This window comes from Trachurus japonicus, chromosome 24, assembly GCF_045865225.1.
Source record: "Trachurus japonicus isolate A0001 chromosome 24, Traja_1.0".
In the NCBI taxonomy this organism is placed as follows: Eukaryota; Metazoa; Chordata; class Actinopteri; order Carangiformes; family Carangidae; genus Trachurus; species Trachurus japonicus.
In genome coordinates this window covers 3256840-3275720 of record NC_140930.1, presented here as the reverse complement: position 1 = coordinate 3275720, position 18881 = coordinate 3256840, and the positions used below count along the sequence as shown (strand labels likewise).

At 43.4% G+C, this 18881-nt stretch overlaps 1 protein-coding gene across 1 annotated transcript in view; it reads right to left on the bottom strand.

Annotated features, from left to right (window-relative positions):
- Positions 1-4230: 4230 nt before the first annotated feature.
- The window catches only part of LOC146961147 (uncharacterized), a 119785-nt gene continuing 105134 nt past the window's right edge, over positions 4231-18881 (bottom strand). The window contains exons 16-17 of the mRNA XM_085771670.1: positions 4971-5017; positions 4231-4829 (exon numbers count right to left, since the gene is read on the bottom strand). Of these exons, the coding sequence (XP_085627796.1) occupies positions 4297-4829; positions 4971-5017 (580 nt within the window). The 3' untranslated portion in view covers positions 4231-4296. The remainder of the gene's footprint in view (positions 4830-4970; positions 5018-18881) is intronic.

Here is an 18881-nt window from a genome sequence, read left to right as displayed (position 1 = left end):
CTCACCTTTGACCTCTGGTCTGGCCCTGCTCCCCACACAGAGTGGTTTCAGAGGGGGGGGCTCCCTCCTCTCTGTCCTCACACTGAGCCATAGCTGAGCCTCCACCTGCAGGGAGAGCTGCACTCAGTCAGAACAACACGGTTTACACACCTGTCCACCACAGTGTCATTCTGCTTTCAACCAGCAGGTGGTGCTGAAGGAAGGAAAGTTCAAATCCGTCTGACATCAAACTGTTCTTACTTGTATTAATGTATTTATCCTCATAAAATCATTGAAACTGGACTGAGAACATGAATCAGCTGAGTGGTAGAACAAAGACGACACTCACCAGGTGAATTCAGACCCACATCCAGTCAGAGTCGCTCTTCCTTCACCTGTAGAGGAAACACAGAGAGAAGCATCAGCATCAGTTTATAATCAAAAAGTGAGTCAAAGTGTAGCAGAAAACAGGGAACTGCAAGCAGGATATGAGAGAAAGAGAGTAAAGCAACAGAACTTACAGACTTTCCCTCAGGACTTTAACATGTGAGGATCTTCATCCATTTCACATCAGTCAGTGACAGTCGACTGGTCTCTGAGCTGCTGTCAAAGCAAAGTGAGGTGAAACAACACACAGGTAGACTTTTCTGAGAAATCATGTGACAACAGAGTGGGCGTGACTTTGTGGTTGACACAGCAAAATGTGCAAAGTGCAAAATGCAGCATGTCTCTGTCTGTCTCTCCTCAGGTGTTAAAGGGATAGTTCACCCTAGAATGATATTTCACTCATTATCTACTCACCCTCATGTTGACTAAGGGCTGGAAGAAGTTTCAGATTCCTCCGTGGCTTCTCTGAGTTACAGGGGGTCTCGGCATAGCAGTGCATGTCCATATAACGGTTGCAAAGGGACACCGGAGCTCTTCGTAAAAAAAACACACACAAAAAAACATCCAAATACCTCCATGATGCTCGTATGTAATGTCCGTCTTGTGCTGAAGCCCCAAATTGCGTAATTGTCCCGAAAAAAATTAAATAAGTCTATATTTTAAGCTTGTTTGTAGCGGAAGCTTCTCGAAGCTCCTCTTCCTGGTCCGTCCAAATCTCGCGTGATTTGCGCCGGCGTCAGCATGCGTCAGTGCGGTTACTGCGAATCACGCGAGATTTGGACGGACCAGGAAGAGGAGCTTCGAGAAGCTTCCGCTACAAACAAGCTTAAAATATAGACTTATTTAATTTTTTTCGGGACAATTACGCAATTTGGGGCTTCAGCACAAGACGGACATTACATACGAGCATCATGGAGGTATTTGGATGTTTTTTTGTGTGTGTTTTTTTACGAAGAGCTCCAGTGTCCCTTTGCAACCGTTATATGGACATGCACTGCTATGCCGAGACCCCCTGTAACTCAGAGAAGCCACGGAGGAATCTGAAACTTCTTCCAGCCCTTAGTCAACATGAGGGTGAGTAGATAATGAGCGAAATATCATTCTAGGGTGAACTATCCCTTTAAGTGAACGTGAGCTCAGATTATGGTCGATTCTTTCACTCCATAGTCACTGTATAATAATAATAATGGTTTACATTTATAGAGCACTTTTCTCATTTTATGTGATGCGTTTTTAAAAAAATCCAAGGTAATATATTTCCTTCTGTTTTACGCTGTGTTTCATTGTGTAATAAAGTGATTTCCTGTTTTTCTGTGGCTGCTCTCTGTCTTTGTGGTGATAATGTCAGTTCCCATTTTGAACAGTTCCAGGTTTTACTTGCAACACAACACACACACAACAATCAGCCACTGCCACTCAACTCATCACAGGTGAAACTATTCAGCTAAAAGCTGCTGGTACCACCAGAACCACTGATTTGTTTCATGACACTGATGCAGAGAAAGTGAACAGATGATAAGTCCACTTCACTGACTGTCACAAAAATAACTTGTAAGAAGAGAAGCTCCAGTGGCTCCCCCTAGTGGACAAATTCAGAGTCAGAGGAAGGATCACCAGGGGCCGGTTGCACCAACTGGTCTTAAAGGAATAGTTCACCAAAAAATGAAATTCAGTCATTATTGACTCCCCCTCATGCTGATGAATACTCCAGAGTAGTTTTTTTATTCCTCAAAGTGCATCTGGAGACCCGGGAGGCCGGTTCATCGTCCAACGAAAACTTTGTATAAGACTTTCTTTTATTTAGTGTACTCATAACTCACAACATAAGACTGCGTAATAATGTGAGTCGTAAGTGTAAAGGCCAGAAGCTCATGCTGTGTCATCACATTTTGTTTAAGCCACGCCCAGTATGTTGTTTTTCTGTACTGGGGAAGCTGGAAGTTAATTCCACCATGACACAAGAAATATGTGAGTGTGTGCTAGTCTCGAATAAACATGCTTAAAGAAGCTAAAGAATATTTCCTCCTTGTCAGCAGCAGCTCAGCAGGTCTCAGACTGAGACATCAGAAATGTTCCCTTTCCTTTTTGCAGCAGCAGCTCAGTAAACAACTAACGGCTTTATTAATAAAATATGTTATTGATTAGAACATCTGCTTTAAGGTACAGAAACACCAATCAATACGTAGTTTGTTGGATTCCAATATGAACGCTGACATGTAACGTTTATACTGTTTATTAACGTTACTGAAGAACCTAAATGTTCTTATGAAGCTGCAGTGGATTTATCGTCTTCAAGGTCGTTTCAGTGTCACTTTTAATTAAACAGACAGGAACTGTGTCAGTCACATATAATAAACTTTACAGTGAGGTCATAGTGAGGTCACAACAGGTAGATCTATAACTCCGCCCCCTTTTCTGTCTGCAGAGGAAACACAGAGAACAAAGACCAGACTCTTCAGACCTCAGCTTGTTTTATTATTATTATATTACAGCTGTAATGAGTCAGAGGTTTATTGTTGTACAGATTCTCAATGTTGATTCGTGTTATGAGGTGTTTTATTGTTTTATGTTTTACATAAAGTAGCCTATAAATTATATCAGTGATTGGTGGTGCTGATAATTCAAGTTAATGTGTAATTGGACTTTTGTCTTCATATATTTTACATCTCATGTAAGGCCTATATAATTTTAAAAAAAAATCTGAGGAAGAGTTTAAACCTGAGACTGAATAAATCTGGTCAAAGGATCACATAATAAGAAGCCTATTGGTAATGGTTACTATCTATTGTTAATAAGTTTAAAGGTCAAGGTCAAGGTTTTTTTATTAATACCAGCTGGTAAATTTGTTATGTAAATGAACATTGGTCATGAAGCTGTTCAGTCTTTTATGATGAATTTAATTACAATTTACAAACAACAAACATTTTCATCAGTTTAACCTATAAAAGCTGAATAATCCTTATACTTAATGAGATCAGACTGATGCACCAACACTTTCATCTGAATATAACCATTGATTTATTCTATTAATTGATTTGGATCCTCTTCCTCAGGGTCACATATTTCAACATAACAACAATTAAAAAATATAAAGATAAAAAATAGAAATCTTGAATCGAAGCACTGGGAATCAAACCTGTTCATTTCTATTAACATCACAGTTTATCTTATTGATCCAAAGAAACAGTCATGTTTAGTTTTAATATTCTTTACATTAATTAATCTGATTATTTAATGTTTCATTAACTCTCCTCCTCTGTGTATTTACACCTGAACTCTCCTCACCTGAAGCCTCGAGCTGTGTCTCGTTTCACCTGAACCACACTGACACCTGCAGTTGAGCTGCTGCCACTGCAGCGACACAACCACACACAACCACACACACACACACACACACACACACACACACACACACACACACACACACACACACGTGCTGTTTAGTTCATATCAACAAAACAGGGGATACATAAGCAAATATATGAAATAATAACAGTGAAATAAGAATAGGAACTGTTGAATGTGAATATTTTGACATCAGTAGTGAGCAGTTTTTGAAAACAGAGAGTAAAGTTCATACATTCTTTACATTATTTTAATCTGTGTATGTTTTAAATATAATCTGTGTTGTTTTACAGTTTTCCTCCATTGTTTTGTCTCATTTATTTATCAAAAAACATGGACAAACATCCAAACCACTTGGCAACTGTTGACAATAGAATAGTATTTCTCATTCATTTCATCACATTGCAAATCTCTTATATATATTTGCAAATGATTAAGTAAAGGTTTCCAGAGTTACAAAAAACATGAATGTGTTTTTACCATGATTCTGAACAGATTAAAATTGAAACCAAAGTGAAAGCTCGTCCACCACCAACATTTAAAGCACAGGACTGAAGCTGCTGTCACTTCCAGAGACTCTCCATCCTACACATTAACCAGAGACACTGAGGCACCAGAAAAGATCTTGAACCCAGGATACAGAGGTTGAGTGAAGGTGGTGTTGAAGGTGTGGAGGTGGATCAGTGAGTCAGAGGAGACTCTGTAGAAGGACAGAGAGCCAGCAGGACAGTCCACATACACTCCTACTCTGTTGGAGACAGAGGAGGAGATGGAGGAGATGGATGTTTTTCTGTTGTTGTGCCAGACAGAGTAAAGCGTATTAAAGCAGTTCAGACTCCAGGACCGATCATTTCCTCCAAACACACTGCCAACACTGTCTCCTTTCCTTCTGATTCCTCTGTAACTCACTGATATATGAACCCTTCCACTCCTCTCCACCTCCCAGTAACAGCGACCAGTCAGACCAGTTGAACACAGCAGCTGAGAATAGTAGTCAAATCTGTCTGGATGATCAGGATATGACTGATCCTCTGTCACACATGTCACCGTCCTGTTGTTGTCAGACAGTTTGAGGCATCTGTGCATTGTGTTCATGTCCACTTCCAGTTTACAGGCGTCTGATGGAGAGAACAAGACACAACACAGCTGCAGTTCATCATCTGATGGTTCATTGATTGATTATTGAATCAACGTTGTATTTAAAGACAAACTGACAGAGAGCTGCTGTCTATCATTAGTCACATTAAATCCACACTTACACCTCCAGGGAGCAGGTTTTAACCTGTGCTCTCCACCATGGTCCAGCCTGGAGGAAGAAACACAGTCAGAGTGATTTTATATCTAAACTGTTCAACATGAAGCAGTTTGTCAGAAGAAGAAGAAGAAGAAGAAGAAGAGTCACCACTGATCTTCTCTGTGTTTTCATTGATGTTCCTCAACAGAAGGGGTAATAGGTCTCTAAAGTCGTCTCTTATAATGAAGTGAATTTACATCTAAACCAGTGAAGTGTTGACTGACTGTTCACAGATCAGTTTAACAGCAGATTCTATGTGTTTACTGTCATTTACAGAGCTGTGAAAAAGGATTTGCTCTGCTCCTGATTTCTTACTTTTTTGCATATTTGTCGCACTTCAATGTTTAAGATCATCAGACAAGTTTAATATTAGACAAAGATAACCCAAGGACGGAAGAGGATTACGGCCATTGTAAAAATAATAATAAGTTAGTTCTGACTTTTTTCTCAGAATTCTCCAGAGACCAAGCTCATGCCCAGTCTCCCTGCTGCTCTCACCCACTCACAAGCGTAGTTTATCCAAACGACCTCTGTTTTTTCTGTTATATCACATGCTCCTAAATTGTGCATCTTAGGCTAACAATAAAATGTTATTAGTCATAATCACACCACAAAGAAAGAAAATGGAAATAAAATTAATTTGTGACATTTATAATAATAATAATAGCATTTATTTGAATAGGGACAGTGCATATTAATGAACATTAGTATAACTAAAACACTGTAAACTGTAAATATGCCGGATTATAGCGTCTACAACAGTAATACAACATCCAGACAGCACAGTAAGTAAACAATTAATCAGTCATGTCGCCCCAGGTCCAGTTAATGGTCACACTCTTGTGTGTCCTTAAGCCACTGCTTAAGATTCCCTTTGAAAGGGACATATAACAGTGTTATATTAAAACATACTATTAATATTATAATGTTATGTTATGATTATAATATAATAATATATTATTAATACACTGATTGGCGGCACGGTGGTGCAGTGGTTAGCACTGTCGCCTCACAGCAAGAGGGTTCTGGGTTCGAACCCGCCGGCCGGCTGGGACCCTTCTGTGTGGAGTTTGCATGTTCTCCCCGTGCATGCGTGGGTTCTCTCCGGGTACTCCGGCTTCCTCCCACAGTCCAAAGACATGCAGGTTTAGGTTAGGTTAATTGGCGACTCTAAATTGCCCATAGGTGTGAATGAGAGTGTGAATGGTTGTCTGTCCATATATGTGTCGGCCCTGCGATAGACTGGCGACCTGTCCAGGGTGTACCCCGCCTCTCGCCCAAAGTCAGCTGAGATAGGCTCCAGCTCACCCGTGACCCTAGTGCAGGATAAGCGGTATAGAAAATGAAAAAATGAAATGAATTATTAATACAATAATGACAGATGACAGATTCAGCAGCAGGAAGTAAGAATCAGAGCCACTTTCTTCACTCCAACTGAAGGTGAAATTTTAATGAGTATGAACACATAAAAAATAAAAATCTAATACAGCAGCTGTAGTGAAACAGCGTGAGATGGGAAAAGAGCGTGTGAATAAGTAATACAATGACCTTGGTCACATTACAACAGTTTCGGTTGATGGAGGCTGTCTCACCTGACTGTAAGTAATGAGTGTGATGGTTTTCAGTGTCCTACAGGACATCATTACTACATAATTTATCACAGGAGGAGGATGAACCATATCTGTTGCTATGGAGACTGAGGGGCCTACAGAGGTTTACTGTAATAATAATTATAACTAGAAAATTTCCTCTCGGGAAATTTTGAAAGGCCCACGGGGCTACTGCCTGTTGTGCCATCTCTGTCAACATGGGAATCAAACCCACGATCTTAAAGCAGATATCAGTGGCACGGCCGTTTCGGCTAATGCTGTGTTCAAGGCAGGCTTTTGAAACCGTAAGTTACAGCTTCAAGTCACAACTACGACTTGGTAGCGTTCCAGGTAACCCGTAGCTCGTGTTTTTACCGTCCTGTTGTCTGTGAAAGTTCCCTATAACGGCCACTCGTAACTTCTGACCCGTGAACTCGTACCAGATCGAACTGGTATGACTTCACAGGAAGAAAAAACACAAAGTACGAGTTTCCTTGAACGCACCATGAGTTAGCAGCCCCCGCCCTTGTCAGGCATCAATTGGTCCTCGTGCTACGTCACCACATTCACGCGCATCCCTTGGCTGCACACACAGCCCTTCATGCCGTTCTCTCCCCTCATTGGATAACACTTGTATCCCACAAGGAAAATTTTCTCCTCGGGTTACAGCAGAGCAGAGTGACGGAGAGACTCGTGTTTAGGCTGAAATACTTCATGTAAGTGATTGCTGACGGAAAATAGGACTATTTAGGACTTATATTAACAAAAACATTCCACTGATATCTGCTTTAAGGTCAAGACAGAGCTGATCAGACAGACACATGATCATCTTTCTATAAGCACTGATATGGAGGAGCTGTAATCACATTAGGTTAACTGTGTGTGGGTGTGTGTGTGTGTGTGTGTGTGTGTGTGTGTAATCACATGAAGTTACCTGTGTGTGTTAGAGTGTGGGAGAGGAGTGCGCGCTTCCGCGCGCATTTGTATGTTACCTGTGTGTTTTGATGTGTGTGTGTGTCTGTAACTGTAATCACATGAAGCTGGTTCTAGAGTCTGTGTGTGTGTGTGTGTCTGTGTGTGACTGACTTGACACATGTTATGAGCTGCATCCTGTGTCAGTCTGATTTAGCTGTGTCTGTGTTTATAAACATTTAAACAAGCGCCAGGTGGATTGTTTATGAAGTTAACGAGCTCTGGCCTGAGAATCAGACATTACCACGGCAACTCGAGGTGGTTACCATGGCGATAGGGCCCCCCCCAGGCTGAGACAGACAGAAACGTGGAGAAAAAGAGTGATTTTCTGCCTCTGCACCGGTCTCACATTTAGGCTTACTGTGACAAAACGGTAACTCCTATCAGAACAAAACACAGATCACGTTGCTCTAAGGACTTCCTGAAAAATTTGGTACGATTTGGTGTTTCTACAGTAAATATTTTGGAGACGCTGGCAGTTTTAAAACATCGGGCCGTTCTGCTTCTCTCAGAAAATATTTGTATTGGAGTCAATGAGGAGCAGAGACAGACGTGGCTGCACACAGAGGCTTATTCTGTAAATTCTGTAAGTCTCTCTGATATTTTGAGCACATGACATGAGAGATAACAAGTTTGTCTTACAAATTCTGAAAAGATTATGTGTGTAGAGTGTAAATTGTGGCCGGGCCGGGTGTGGAAAGAGAAAAAATCTGGAGTTTTTCTGGCATCTCTCCCACTCTAACCGATGATGTCACGCACTCTGACACGAACATTCCGTGCAATACACAACCATTATAATCTCATAATTTCTCCAAAAATGATCATGGTCATTGAACAGGGATTGATCAAAAACTATATGACCTATCAAAACGTGGAATAATACGACAATACACAAGACTTGTGTCTACTGTTTAAAGTTTAAATGGAGTCTCTAGGTGAAAGTATGCCTGAGCAGTAGACGTTTGTTAAACTCCAATGATTGGTCTTTTTCGCTCTTTTTTTTTCGCCCGTCCCATTGACTTCAATGCAAAATTTTACACAGTTACGTCGCGAAAAATTCGTAAACTGTTGAGGAAAGTAATAGCACACCGATCCCGATCAAGACGCACGTTTTGATATATAATTTGGCCTGCAACTCGAAGAGTTGCAGGACTAGTAGCGAATCGAAAATCGTCCGGAAGAGGACGAATAATAAGAAAAAATCCACACAATAACAGTAGTGCCCGGTGCGATTGCCCGTGGCCCTAATAATGGATTACATTTATATAGCGCTTTTCTACCGTTACCTGATACCCAAAGCACGTACTGTACATCTTAAATATTATGTATTTCTGTTCCCTCTGCCCTACATGAAAACATGCACAGTCTCACAGTCAAGTCGTTGTCTTGTTGATGTGTTTACTGACTGTGTGTTATAAAGAAAAGCTGCTGTTGGTGGGGAATGAAACGGCAAAACATAAAATCTGCTCCAATGATAACAAAAATTCACAATGTGGAATATAAAATGATAAGGGAAATTATAGACTGCAGGGTTTCTGCTATGTACAGTAAGCAGCAGCACTCTGTTTATCAATAAACAACATCTGAGGTTATTAATGTCAACAAGTTATGATTTTTATCTGATTTACAAAAGTCAAAACATTGTCAAAACAGCTATCGTGTCTACTTCTCAATTAGGTCAAAGACTTGAGAGGACCCATGTGTTTGTGAATTCAGGCCAACTCACTGCTCTGAACACAACTAAAGAAATGAGACGTCTTTCATGACGACTGAGCGAGTAGGGAAACATAAAAGACAGGAGACGTACTGAGTCCTTGTTGTCTGATTGTACCTGAGAGTCTCCAGTCTCCAGTCTCGATCATTCAGTCCAGCAGACAGCAGCTTCTCTCCTGAGGCTCCTGGATGATTGTAGCTCAGGTCCAGCTCTCTCAGATGGGAGGGGTTGGAGCTCAGAGCTGAGGCCAGAGAAGCACAGCCTCTCTCTGTGACCAGACATCCTGACAGACTGGAGATAGAAAATGGGATAGACTCAAGAGTCTTAGAAAATCATATCAACAGTAAAATCCTGCAGATGCCGAGCATCTTCACCAACAAGTTACAGAAGGATGTTGAAGATCAGCTGTCTAACAAACAGCTGTATCCTGACCTGAGATTCTCCAATCCACAGAGTGGACTCTCCAGTCCACCAGACAGCAGCTTCACTCCTGAGTCCTGCAAGTTGTTGTTACTGAGGTCCAGGTGTTTCAGACTTGAGGACTGGGAGCTGAGGACTGAGGCCAGAGAAGCACATCCTTCCTCTGTGACCAGACATCCTGACAGACTAGAGATAGAAAATATAATGAACCCCCAATTTTACAAAATCATGTGTACAGAGATGTTGAGAATCTCAACAGGCTGCTGAATATCTCAACAGACGTTGAGCATCATCACCAACAACTTACAGAAGGGTGTTAAAAGCTGTCTAACAAACATCTGTATCCTGACCTGAGAGTCTCCAGTCTGCAGTGTGGACTCTCCAGTCCACCAGACAGCAGCTTCACTCCTGAGTCCTGCGGGTTGTTGTTACCCAGGTCCAGTAGTTTCAGACTTGAGGACTGGGAGCTGAGGACTGAGGCCAGAGAAGCACATCCTTCCTCTGTGACCAGACATCCTGACAGACTAGAGATAGAAAATATAATGAACCCCCAATTTTACAAAATCATGTGTACAGAGATGTTGAGAATCTCAACAGGCCGCTGAATATCTCAACAGATGTTGAGCATCATCACCAACAACTTACAGAAGGGTGTTCAAGCTGTCTAACAAACATCTGTATCCTGACCTGAGAGTCTCCAGTCTGCAGTGTGGACTCTCCAGTCCACCAGACAGCAGCATCACTCCTGAGTCCTGTAGGTTGTTGTTACCCAGGTCCAGGTGCTTCAGACTTGAGGACAGGGAGCTGAGGACTGAGGCCAGAGAAGCACATCCTTCCTCTGTGACCAGACATCCTGACAGACTGGAGATAGGAAATATAATGAACCCCCAATTTTACAAAATCATGTGTACAGAGATGTTGAGAATCTCAACAGGCCACTGAATATCTCAACAGATGTTGAGCATCATCACCAACAACTTACAGAAGGGTGTTAAAGCTGTCTAACAAACATCTGTATCCTGACCTGAGAGTCTCCAGTCTGCAGTGTGGACTCTCCAGTCCACCAGACAGCAGCTTCACTCCTGAGTCCTGCAGGTTGTTGTTACACAGGTCCAGTTCTCTCAGACTAGAGGACTGGGAGCTGAGGACTGGGGACAGAGCTTCACAGCTTCTCTCTGAGAGGTTACAGCCACTCAGTCTGAAGAGGAATGAGGAAAACAAAAGTAAACAAAGATATTTTTGTTGTGACAAAAGAAGAAGATACAGTAAATGTAAATGAATATATGTGAACATACAGAGCTTTGTTAGAGGCTTTGACCACTGGAAGCAGCCTCAGAAGAGAAGGTCAAACTCATCCAGATCTTCTCCTGATGACAGTAAGATGAAGACCAGAGCCGACCACTGAGCAGGAGACAATTCATCTGTGGAGAGACGTCCTGATCTCAGGGACTGTTGGATCTCCTCCACTAGAGAACGATCATTCAGTTCATTAAGACAGTGGAACAGGTTGATGCTTTTCTCTGCAGAAGGAGTCTCTTCAATCTTCTTCTTGATGTACTGGACTGTTTTCTGATTAGACCCTGAGTCATTTCCTGTTTGAGTCGTCAGACCGCGTAGGAGAGTCTGATTGGTCTTCAGAGAAAGACCCAGGAGGAAGCGGAGGAACAAGTCCAGGTGTCCATTTGGACTCTGTAAGGCCTTGTCCACAGAGCTCTGGTACAAATGTGCTTTTTCAGGTTTTTCTTTAAATATTTGAAACAACCACCAAAATGTTGTTTGTTGTTGTGACATCAGGTTGAGTCCAGACTTGATGAAGGTCAGATGGACATGAAGAGCAGCCAGAAACTCCTGAACACTGAGATGGACGAAGCAGAACACCTTGGCCGCCTGGTACAGGCCTCTCTCCTCTTTAAAGATCTGTGTGAACACTCCTGAGTACTCTGAGGCTTCTCTGATATCGATGCCACACTCTGTCAGGTCTGTTTTATAGAAGATCAGGTTTCCTTTCTGCAGCTGCTCAAAAGCCAGTTTTCCAAGAGACTCAATCATCTTCCTGCTCTCTGGACTCCAGTCTTGATCTGCCTCAGCTCCTTCATCATACTTGACCTTCTTCACTTTGGTCTGAACCACCAGGAAGTGGATGTACATCTCAGTCAGGGTCTTGGGCAGCTCTCCTCCCCCTCTGGTCTTCAACAGATCCTCCAGAACTGTAGCAGTGATCCAGCAGAAGACTGGGATGTGGCACATGATGTGGAGGCTTCGTGATGTCTTGATGTGGGAGATGATCTCTCTGGCCTGCTCCTCATCCCTGAACCTCTTTCTGAAGTACTTCTCCTTCTGTGGGTCAGTGAACCCTCTGACCTCTGTCACCATGTCAATACACTCAGGAGGGATCTGATTGGCTGCTGCAGGTCGTGTGGTTATCCAGATGCGAGCAGAGGGGAGCAGTTTCCCCCTGATGAGGTTGGTCAGCAGCGCATCCACTGAGGTGGACTCTGTCACCTCAGTCAGGATCTCAGTGTTTTTGAAGTCCAGAGGAAGTCGACACTCGTCCAGACCGTCAAAGATGAAGACGACCTGGAACTCATCAAAGCTGCAGATTCCTGCTTTTTTGGTTTCAGTGAAGAAATGATGAACAAGTCCCACCAAGCTGAACTTTTTCTTTTTCAGCACATTCAGCTCTCTGAAGGTGAAGGGAAATGTGTAGTGTATGTCCTCGTTGGCTTTGTCTTCAGCCCAGTCCAGAGTGAACTTCTGTGTTAAGACTGTTTTCCCAATGCCAGCCACTCCCATTGTCATCACTGTTCTGATTGGTTTATCTCTTCCAGGTGGGGCTTTAAAGATGTCTTCTTGTCTGATGGGTGTTTCTGGTCTGTCTGGTTTCCTGTACACTGCTTCAATCTGTCTGACCTCATGTTCAACATTGACCTCTCCAGCCCCTCCCTGTGTGATGTAGAGCTCTGTGTAGATCTGGTTCAGAAGGGTTTGGTTTCCTGCTTTAGGGATCCCCTCAAACACATGCTGGAACTTCTTCTTCAGGGCAGACTTGAGTTTACATTGGCAGCCAGTGAGAATCTCTGTATGAATAAAAGACCAGTGACATCAATGAGAAGTTATTATTGTAGTTATTGCATAGAAAACATGAATCATGGAAACTCCTTCTCTGTTATCTGTTCATTCAACAGGTTTTTAATTCCTTGAACCTCTCCCAGAGGTCTTTATGTATTGTATTGCTTCTGAACACTTTTTCATTTCTGTTTTGACAGAACAGAGTCCTGATCTCAAAAATAAGGAGTCGTTCTGGGATTACATCAAGAGACAGAAGACACTGAGACAGCCTCAGTCCACAGAAGCAATTATGGCAAGTTCTCCAAGATACTTCAACAACCTGCCAGACAAGTTCCTGGACAGAACTGTGTGCAGGTGTTTGGAGGAGAGCTGGAGCTGTTAAGGATAAAGGGCCCTAGTTTCCTAGATCAGACGCAGTCTAGGTGAAGCACAGCTGCGCCCCGCCAACGGGGTGTGTCCAGGCGCATTTTGCAAGATTGGTGCACAGTGCAGTCCGGTGCAGGCCAGCGCAGGCACTCCCCTCGTCCCTCCTACCGGCGCAAACGGCAAAGAGGGAGGAGACAAGGCAGGAGTGGGATTAACAAAGCCGATTTAGATCTTCACCAATCTGAGCTCCTCTCCTCACCTTTAACTGTGCCGCGGGCGATGCACACTCCAAGTTTGTCATTTTATACTTCGACATGGACAGAGGAGACAGCGACGCCAGAGGCCAAACCTCTCCCAGGAGGAAACAGGTGTTTTGGTCCGGGAGATCCGAGCACAGAGTGGCCGAATAAGGAGTTTACTAATATCCTTAATCAGGTTTGATCTGATACACTGAGAACCGCTGCCCAGTGCAAAAAACAACTAATAAACTAATAAAGAAACTCACATTTATTATTTAAAGGTCCCATATTATGCTGTTTTTCAACTATTTCACATGGTTCTAAGTTGTCCAACCATATAGTATTCCTAGTGTATTGTCCCCAAATCAATCTGCAGCTCTACATCTCAGTAATCTAAAAGTGGCTCTTCAGAGCTCTCCTGAGAACGAGCCATTTCTGTGTCTGCACCTTGAAATGCAAATAAGATGTGTAAACCACGTCCACTCCACACCTGTCACGGGGAGAGGGTGTGGTTTTCACTACAGGTACATGTGCCAGTGTTGACATTGGGACAGGGGTCGGGCATTGATTTCCGAAAAAAAAAAGAGACTGGCATCTTGTCTGAAAAAATGTAAATGTTCTTTCTATTTCTTTCTTTCTTTTTTTTTACTGTGGCAGAAGGAGAAACATGGAGAGACTCCTACTACCATCAGAAAGTTCTGTGTGAAACTGTCAAATACAAAAAACAAGTGAAACTGAGGAGCGCAGTGTTATGATTGGATGTTATTACATGTTTGACCGCTAGGCGGCAGTACTGGTTAGTAGTCAGCTTACCGTACCATATAACAGAGTAGAGCAAGACTGCATGGAGCCACATGTATGTTGTTGAGAACGTGAGACATTAAACTAAGTTACTTGCTATCAACACGGCCTCATCCTTGGAACACGAGCATGACATGGTACCAGGAGTAAACTCGAATGGGCGACATGGATTTAAAACCACCGGAAAGTTTGAAACTAACGGGGAATGTCGACGAGAACTGGCGCACCTTCAAACAGCGGTTTCACCTTTATGTTGCTGCTACGGGACTCGAGGAAAAGCCGGAGGCAAGAAAGGTAGCGCTGCTGCTAACAATAGCAGGGCCACAGGCCATAGAAGTATTTAACACGTTCGTGTTTGACAGTCCTGAAGATAATGAAAAGTTGGATGTAGTGCTTAGCAAGTTTGATGCTCACTGTTCTCCGAAGAAGAACGAGACGTACGAGAGGTACGTGTTTCGGTCTCGTACACAGCGGCAACATGAGCCCTTTGATAGCTTCCTGACGGACTTGCGGCTAAAGGCGCAGTCCTGCAACTTCGCGGCGCTGACGGACTCCATGGTCCGGGACCAGATCGTCTACGGCGTGGAGGATAAAAAGGTCAGAGAGAGGCTACTACGGGAGATGGAGCTGACGCTGGCAGGAGCCATTAAGATCTGCCAGGCCAGTGAGCTGTCCCAAAGGCACGTGAGGACGTTCAGCGAGATGTCTGCAGTCGCCTCGGCGCAGAGCGACAGCGCGGCAGCGGTTGGAGCAGTGTCGTACCAGCGGAGACGGCGCACACAGACCCGGCCTGCACAGCAGGAGGACGTGATGATAAACTGCAAGCGCTGCGGCTCACAGCACAAGCCTAGACAGTGTCCAGCGTTTGGTAAGCAATGCTCCAGTTGCCAAGGCAAGAATCATTTTGCTAAACAATGCTTCTCCAAACGGAAAGAGGGGAAGAAAGAAAAAACTGTAAACTTAATAGACGAGCCTGATCTAAGTGACACGTTCTTTGTTGGAATGGCGAATTGTGAAAGTGAACAAATAAATAAGCCAGACAATGTAAATGATGTCACTACAGAAGATAAGTGGATAGCTCCTCTAATGATAAATGGGACTGTAGTCACCATGAAATTGGACACTGGTGCGAAAGCAAATCTCATAAGCATGTGTGATGTGAAGGCAATGAAAAATAAGCCACAAATAAAAAGAAAAGAATCTGGACTGAAAGACTACAATGGGCGGCCAATCAAATGTTTGGGCACATGCAGGTTGAGTGTCACAGTTAAAGAAAAGTGCACCACCTATTCTTCTTTGTTGTGAATGAGGGACGGGAATCACTTCTTGGTGACAGAGCCTGTGAAGAACTGGGGCTTGTGAAAAGAGTGTATCGCATCATCCCAACCATAAACCCAACAAATGACTCTATGGACACAATTGTTCAGAACTTTTCAGATGTTTTCAAGGGTTTTGGTGTTTTGCCCTTCACATATAAAATACAGTTGAAAGAAGGAGCCCAACCAGTTGTGCATGCAGCACGCAGAGTTCCTGCTCCACTGAAAGACTGCCTAAAGAAAGAGCTCGACAGAATGATCATGCTAGGAGTGATCAAAAAGGTTAATGAGCCTACAGACTGGGTCAACTCACTGGTCATCACAAAGAAGAAGAATGGTGAGTTGAGAATATGTATGGACCCTAAAGACCTAAATGAGAGCATAAAGCGTGAACATTATCAAATACCTACACGTGAAGAGATCCTCAGTGAAATGTCAGGTGCCAAATACTTCACAAAGCTTGACGCCTCACAAGACTTCTGGCAGCTGAAACTGGATGAAAGCAGCACCAAGTACTGTACCTTTAATACGCCCTTCGGCAGACACTGCTTTCTCAGACTGCCTTTTGGAATCAAGTCAGCACCTGAAATATTTCACAGAGCGATGGAGCAGATCATCGAGGGCTTGGATGGAGTTCGAGTCTACATTGATGACATCATCATATGGGGGTCCACAGCCCAAGAGCACAACGAGAGGCTGAACAGAGTTATGGAGCGCATACAAAAGTATGGACTGAAACTCAACAAGAGTAAATGTGAGTTTGGCGTTCAAGAGATCCTCTTCCTGGGAGACAAGCTGTCTGCATGTGGTGTCGAGCCAGATAAAGACAAAATACATGCAATACAGAACATGCCAAGGCCCACAGACAAGACAGGGGTGCTACGCATCATGGGGATGGTGAATTTCATAGGTAAATTCATTCCCAATCTGACAGCAAAGACATCATGCATACGAGAGCTTCTGCACAGGGACTGTGAGTTTAAATGGACAGTGAAACATGAGCATGAGTGGCAAAAACTCAAGGACACACTGAGCACAGCACCCGTGTTGTCATTTTATGACCACACGAAGAGGATAAAAGTGTCTACAGATGCTTCCAAAGATGGTATTGGTGCCGTTCTACTCCAGGCTGAGGGTGAGCACTGGAAACCGGTATCCTATGCATCTCGGGCTATGACAAAAACTGAATGCCGATACGCTCAGATCGAAAAAGAATGTTTGGGACTGGCGTATGGTTTGGAGCGGTTTCATAGCTACGTGTATGGCCTGCCGTCTTTCACCGTCGAAACTGATCATCGACCGCTGGTCGCCATCATCAAAAAGAATCTGAATGAAATGTCTCCACGGATTCAGCGGTTAATGATGAAGATGCAAAGGTATGATTTTGAACTGATATATACTCCAGGTAAACACCTAGTCCTTGCTGATGCCCTATCCAGAGCAACTACAGGCGACAGTGTGAGTGCGACAGACGAGGACATACAGTGTCACGTGAACATGGTGTCGGCTACACTGCCTGTGTCGGACACAAAGTCAAGACAAATAGCTGAGGCTACAGCAAAGGATGCTGAGCTACAGCATGTCATGAAGAACATGGATGAGGGATGGCCAGCTGGTTCATGTCCACAATTTTACCATGTCAGAGGTGAGCTTAGTACTGTGGATGGTCTGCTGTTGAAAAAGGGCAGGATTGTTATTCCACGGGCTTTGAGAATGGACATGTTGCACAGGATACATGAAGGCCATCTCGGCATCGAAAAGTGCAAAAGGAGGGCGAGAGACATGGTTTTCTGGCCGGGACTGAACAAAGACATTGAAACACTTGTAAGTAAATGTGAAACATGCCAGAAACACAGGAACAAGCAGAGCATAGAGCCTATGGTGGTAGCTGAGGTGCCAACAGCACCATGGCACAAAGTAGGAATGGACTTGTTTCATCTCAGAGGTAAAGACTATTTAGTGGTAATGGATTACTACTCAAACTTCCCTGAGATGGCGCTACTAGCAAGCTCAACATCAACTTGTGTCATAACACATGCTAAATCTATCTTCGCCAGGCATGGCATCCCACACACCGTGGTGAGCGACAATGGCCCCTGCTTCAGCAGCAAAGAATGGCAGAAGTTTGCAGTGCAATATGATTTCAAGCATGTGACGTCAAGCCCACACTATGCACAGTCAAACGGGCAAGCTGAAAAAGGAGTTCACATTCTCAAGCAACTCCTAAAGAAAGCAGCTGACAGTGACTCGGATCCCTATCTGGCTTTATTGAGCTACAGAGGATCACCTCTTCAGTGCGGCCTATCACCAGCTGAACTGCTGATGAAGAGGAAGCTACGAACAACGTTGCCAAGTCATCAAAACGACAAATTCAAGCAAAAGAATCACTCAAAGATTGAACATAAGCTACGACAAAAAAAAATGATGCAAAAGTCATTCTATGACAGAACAACCAAGCATCTCCCTCCACTGACAAACAACGACACAGTCAGGATTGAGGATGCTGATGGATGGAGTACAAAAGCAACTGTCCTGCAAGAAGTTGCTCCACGATCGTACACAGTGAAAACTGATGATGGACAAATCCTCAGACGCAATCGTCGCAGTCTATTAAAGACTCCTCAAGGGACTGTTGGTGAGCTCAGTGTAACCTGTGGTGAATCTCAGGTAATTCCCACACCTGCTATGGACTGTAACACTGACTCTCACACACCTACTCCAAGCGAACCTGAGTTAAGAAGGTCCACAAGAGAAATCAGGGAGCCTGATAGACTGAACTTATAAACAAAGAAAATTCAATATGCATGTTAAAGATGTTGAACAAAATGTATATTGATTGATGTTGTGAATGTGTTCTAAATGGTCTAGTGTTGGCTTAGATATGAGTTATGCAATCTGATATAAACTGTTTATACGGCTTATATGTTGCAGAGTTATGCTGAATGTGAAATGGTTAAAATAACTGACACAGCTAATGTGATAATTCATGTTAATGCATTTTACCTTAGAAAAGGGGGGATGTTATGATTGGATGTTATTACATGTTTGACCGCTAGGCGGCAGTACTGGTTAGTAGTCAGCTTACCGTACCATATAACAGAGTAGAGCAAGACTGCATGGAGCCACATGTATGTTGTTGAGAACGTGAGACATTAAACTAAGTTACTTGCTATCAACACGGCCTCATCCTTGGAACACGAACATGACACGCAGCACAAACTGTGCACTGTTGTATGGACTGATGAGAATATTGAGGTGGTTTTGCGCCGGGAGAGGAGACTCCCTCGTTCAGATGTCTCTCATTCTGTGATGAGGACCGCTGCGCTGATGAGAAGCGGTATCATTCCAATATTCTCTGATCCGCGATTTCATTTTTAATGACAGGCGGCT